A 5,855-nucleotide genomic window follows, 5' to 3' on the forward strand; every position below is an offset into this window, starting at 1 on the left:
ACGAGATATTAATGTTGACCATATGGTCACCTAAGGAGAGTATGGGTACAAAAAAAATACAGATTTCGTATCATATACTTTATTACTAAACAAATATAATTGGTTTTGTATACAAAACATTAAATCAATCTTTCAAAATTTTAAATATTGTAGGTAAATTATATTATTCATATTTTGCCAAACTTCAGAAAACTTTTGAAAATTCTAAAACATATTTTGTTTCTTTTGTAAATTATACGAAAAGAGAAATAAAATAAATTTATGCTCTTATGTACGGCACAGTTGACTTTATATCTTTGGCCTTCTTACTGTCTCTTGTGTGGTATGGAGCAAAACATGGTATACAAAGTCCTACATCACACTTGCAACACTCTGTACGCACTACAGAACTACAGTTCTCACACATACACTTCCTTCTAGCATGATGTTGAAGTGATTGTGGAAAATGACGTGTGTTGTCATATCTCATCTTATCTTTTCCTGGAAATGAAAGTTTTCTTTTACCAAGAGCTTTAGGCTCTACCTGATATTTATAGAGGTAAGCTGTTGCTAATTCTCTTCCAAAGGATATTTGCTTTATGCATGTTTCTCTAAGACGAGCTATTTGCCAAGCATTTTGAATAGCAGCATCAAGCATCCAAGTAAATAAACTCCACCACCACTTTTTGCCACGGATGACAATGCGATATTCATTTATATTTTGATCCATTCTGTCAGTACCTCCCATATGTAAATTGTATACTTGAACTGCATGTGGAACATTTATCATAGCATGTTTGCACCTTTTTTTTTTTTTTTTTTTTTTTTTCTCTCTCCAGTTGCATAACTCTTCGTGTTAATTATTATTTTTCTGGTACATTTCTTAGATATTGTGTTGTAATCACTAGCCGTTTGCGTTCATGCCTCATTGCAACAAATTGCTCCTCGCACCAGACCCTTACACTTCGCTGTTTTTTTCTAAGTTGAGTTTGTGGGATTTTAGTATCCAGCAGATTAAGAGTTCCGAAATATGTCTTTACACTGTTTCTTTAATGGTCTTACCCACATGTACTTAATTTATTATGTTATTACTATTATTATTATTATTATTGTTATTATTATTATTATTATTATTATTATTATTATTATTATTATTATTATTATTATTTCTATTATTATTATTGTTATTATTATTATTGTTTTTGTTGTTGTTTTTAAGCCAAGCTAAAACCCTAGTTGGAAAAGCTGGATGCAATAAGCCCAAGGACTCCAACAAGGAAAATAGCCCAGTGAGGAAAGGACATAGTGAAATAGATAAAATGTATGAAAAGAAATAGAAAATTGAAATCAAATATTTTAAGAACAGTGAAAATATTAAAACAGATCTTTCATTTATAAACTATAAAGAGAGATTTGTGTCAGTCTGTTCAACATAAAAACAATTCCAGCAAGTTTGAACTTATATATTCAATATATTGTGTATTTTTAAGTAGCTTGTCTTAATTTTTCATCTCCTAGAATAAAAATTTTATATTTTTTTCAAAAACCTATTTTCTCTATTCATTTGGACATATTTAGTGCTCAGAAAGTTAGAAAATACAAAGTTTGTTATTAGGTTACGAGATATTAATGTTGACCATATGGTCACCTAAGGAGAGTATGGGTACAAAAAAAATACAGATTTCGTATCATATACTTTATTACTAAACAAATATAATTGGTTTTGTATACAAAACATTAAATCAATCTTTCAAAATTTTAAATATTGTAGGTAAATTATATTATTCATATTTTGCCAAACTTCAGAAAACTTTTGAAAATTCTAAAACATATTTTGTTTCTTTTGTAAATTATACGAAAAGAGAAATAAAATAAATTTATGCTCTTATGTACGGCACAGTTGACTTTATATCTTTGGCCTTCTTACTGTCTCTTGTGTGGTATGGAGCAAAACATGGTATACAAAGTCCTACATCACACTTGCAACACTCTGTACGCACTACAGAACTACAGTTCTCACACATACACTTCCTTCTAGCATGATGTTGAAGTGATTGTGGAAAATGACGTGTGTTGTCATATCTCATCTTATCTTTTCCTGGAAATGAAAGTTTTCTTTTACCAAGAGCTTTAGGCTCTACCTGATATTTATAGAGGTAAGCTGTTGCTAATTCTCTTCCAAAGGATATTTGCTTTATGCATGTTTCTCTAAGACGAGCTATTTGCCAAGCATTTTGAATAGCAGCATCAAGCATCCAAGTAAATAAACTCCACCACCACTTTTTGCCACGGATGACAATGCGATATTCATTTATATTTTGATCCATTCTGTCAGTACCTCCCATATGTAAATTGTATACTTGAACTGCATGTGGAACATTTATCATAGCATGTTTGCACCTTTTTTTTTTTTTTTTTTTTTTTTTTTCTCTCCAGTTGCATAACTCTTCGTGTTAATTATTATTTTTCTGGTACATTTCTTAGATATTGTGTTGTAATCACTAGCCGTTTGCGTTCATGCCTCATTGCAACAAATTGCTCCTCGCACCAGACCCTTACACTTCGCTGTTTTTTTCTAAGTTGAGTTTGTGGGATTTTAGTATCCAGCAGATTAAGAGTTCCGAAATATGTCTTTACACTGTTTCTTTAATGGTCTTACCCACATGTACTTAATTTATTATGTTATTACTATTATTATTATTATTATTGTTATTATTATTATTATTATTATTATTATTATTATTATTATTATTATTTCTATTATTATTATTGTTATTATTATTATTGTTTTTGTTGTTGTTTTTAAGCCAAGCTAAAACCCTAGTTGGAAAAGCTGGATGCAATAAGCCCAAGGACTCCAACAAGGAAAATAGCCCAGTGAGGAAAGGACATAGGGAAATAGATAAAATGTATGAAAAGAAATAGAAAATTGAAATCAAATATTTTAAGAACAGTGAAAATATTAAAACAGATCTTTCATTTATAAACTATAAAGAGAGATTTGTGTCAGTCTGTTCAACATAAAAACAATTCCAGCAAGTTTGAACTTATATATTCAATATATTCTGTATTTTTAAGTAGCTGTTCTTAATTCTTCATCTCCTAGAATAAAAATGTTTTAATTTTTTTTTTCAAAAACCTATTTTTTCTATTCATTTGGACATATTTAGTGCTCAGAAAGTTAGAAAATACAAAGTTTGTTATTAGATTTTGAGATATTAATGTTGACCATATGGTCACCTAAGGAGAGTATGGGTACAAAAAAAAAATCGATATTTCGTATCATATACTTTATTACTAAACAAATATAATTGGTTTTGTAGACAAAACATTAAATCAATCTTTCGAAATTCTAAATATTGTAAGTAAATTATATTATTCATATTTTGCCAAACTTCAGAAAACTTTTGAAAATTATAAAACATATTTTGTTTCTTTTGTAAATTATACAAAAAGAGAAATAAAATATGTTTATGCTCTTATGTACGGCACAATTGACTTTATATCTATGGCCTTCTTACTGTCTCTTGTGGTATGGAGCAAAGTCCTACATCACACTTGCAACACTCTGTACGCTCTACAGAACTACAGCTCACACACATACACTTCCTTCTAGCATGATGTTGAAGTGATTGTGGAAAATGACGTGTGTTGTCATATCTCATCTCATCTTTTCCTGGAAATGAAACTTTTCTTTTACCAAGAGCTTTAGGCTCTACCTGATATTTATAGAGGTAAGCTGTTGCTAATTCTCTTCCAAAGGATATTTGCTTTATGCATGTTTCTCTAAGACGAGCTATTTGTCAAGCATTTTGAATAGCAGCATCTAGCATCCAAGTAAATAAACTCCACCACCACTTCTTGCCACAGATGCCAATGCGATATTCATTTATATTTTGATCAATTCTGTCAGTACCTCCCATATGTAAATTGTATACTTGAACTGCATGTGGAACATTTATCATAGCATGTTTGCACTCTCTCTCTCTCTCTCTCTCTCTCTCTCTCTCTCTCTCTCTCTCTCTCTCTCTCTTTCTGACCAGCGTTTAACTTTTCCTACTGGATTCTTACCAAGTAGGGTAGAGGCAACAGTTACAACAGCATTATCCTTCCAACGAGTTACAGTGACTTCACCTGCTCCTACAATTCCAGTAGCTGATGAATGATACCCTCTCTCCTTCTTATTCATCATTTCTACAGATGATACAGGGCATGATTTGTCAAGCCTATTGCTTGGGATGGTTCCTGTTCCATTGTAACCTTCACCGGATAGCTTAGTTAGTAATGGAGCTGAAGTGAAGAAATTATCAAAGAAAAAATGATACGGTAAATTTTTACTTATCTTCACTATAGTCTTCTAATAGATGTAAGACAGTAGATGCAGCCTTCTCAAATTTCTTTTCTACATCTTCATTACCTTTTTAGGTCTTTCCTTGGTATGGATCAAATGCTAAGAGGTATCCTGAAGGGGTGTTTTGACACCACATTTTATATTCAAAGCGAATGGGCTTATTATGAATAGACTGCTTGCAGCTATGTTTACCAAAATACTTTACCATTGCTTCATCATGAGAAATATTTTGTGATGGGATGAAGTGATCCATAAACCTCTTTTGAAGGTGAGAAATTAGAGGACGAAGTTTCCCGTATTTGTTCTTTTTATCAAAGTTATCAGTAGTTTGAAATGCAGACTTTTTTTATTGTGTTAAATCTGTCTCGGCCCATTGCTTTACTTATGGCTTTGTTGTGAACATCAGGGTCATAAGACCAGTACATGCATGTGCTGGGTAATGAGTTGTAACCAGACACAATCAAAATGGCAAAGAAAACTCGTAATTCATCTGTGGACACGATAACATCAGGCCAATTTTCCTTCAAGCAGTACTCTGTCATTTGTATTTTCATGTACTCGAGAATTTCTTCATCAAAGAAGAGCTCAAACAACTAAACTACACTGAAATTTCTGTACTTACTAAAGTCTTGTTCGGGATATAGTTCTACAAGTGAACTTTTGCTCTTCTTTTTATTCCATTTGATCACTGAAGAACTTTATGTCACTTTACGTCTCTTGGATTTGTGTTGCACATTATTTTATTCCTGTTCCTCTTCACCATCTGTTCCTTCCTCCTCTTCAACTGTGTTATCATCATGACTAACTCTAAAAACAGCAGGTGCCAATAGTTGGTTCCCAGATAAACTTTGAGGATGAAACAGTCTCGTCATCTTCAGCAGCAGAGTCTTCATCAGTAAGGTTTCCTATATCTGGGCGCTCAATGTATAAATCTGCCACTTTGTCTAACTCATCTAGAAGATCTAGGGCTTCGTTAACAGTCAACAGTTTCTTTCTGAAAAACAAGAAAAATATTATGTAATAAATATAGTAAGAAATCACTCGAGAACAAAATCGTCAAATATTGTACTGATATTCTCCTAAGGTAACCATATGGTCATTTAAAACAAAAATATTATTTATTTCATTGTGTTTATAAATCCAAACCTGTCACTTCTTCAACAAAGCACATTGACATAGGCCTAACAACCGGTAGTCATGGAGTTTATTTATGATAATTATAGATTGCTGTAGAGGCTCACCTTTTTGAAGCTTCCATTTTGAAGGAACTCGCAACTTTATCACTCAGATAGAAATGTATTTAGTCTTCATGAATGCAGCTCAGCAACTGGTTTCTCTATAGAGATTAACAGGGGGAGGTATAAGGGACATGTTTTAGCAGTTTACAACTTGTACCATACAATGCCTTAGTTGTCAGACTGAAATGAAAACATGTATCATCCTGGTAATCATATGGTCACTTAAGGAGATGAGTTATATGCACGTAACACGTATAACAACGATATACTGGTGACTCAATTTTAAT

General features: G+C 32.1%; 2 protein-coding genes across 2 annotated transcripts; both read right to left on the reverse strand.

Moving 5' to 3' along the window:
• Positions 1–259: 259 nt before the first annotated feature.
• Positions 260–709, reverse strand: LOC137634493 (piggyBac transposable element-derived protein 2-like). The gene has a single exon (XM_068366919.1). The coding sequence runs from the start codon at positions 707–709 to the stop codon at positions 260–262; it is 450 nt and encodes a 149-aa protein (XP_068223020.1).
• A 1,147-nt stretch (positions 710–1,856) lies between these two features.
• Positions 1,857–4,884, reverse strand: LOC137634500 (piggyBac transposable element-derived protein 3-like). Its single transcript, XM_068366932.1, has 3 exons — positions 4,713–4,884; positions 4,051–4,269; positions 1,857–2,344 (listed from the first exon to the last, which is right to left on the reverse strand). The coding sequence occupies exons 1-3, from the start codon at positions 4,882–4,884 to the stop codon at positions 1,857–1,859; spliced, it is 879 nt and encodes a 292-aa protein (XP_068223033.1).
• Positions 4,885–5,855: the final 971 nt, after the last annotated feature.

This window comes from Palaemon carinicauda, chromosome 3 (assembly GCF_036898095.1).
Source record: "Palaemon carinicauda isolate YSFRI2023 chromosome 3, ASM3689809v2, whole genome shotgun sequence".
Classification (NCBI taxonomy): Eukaryota; Metazoa; Arthropoda; class Malacostraca; order Decapoda; family Palaemonidae; genus Palaemon; species Palaemon carinicauda.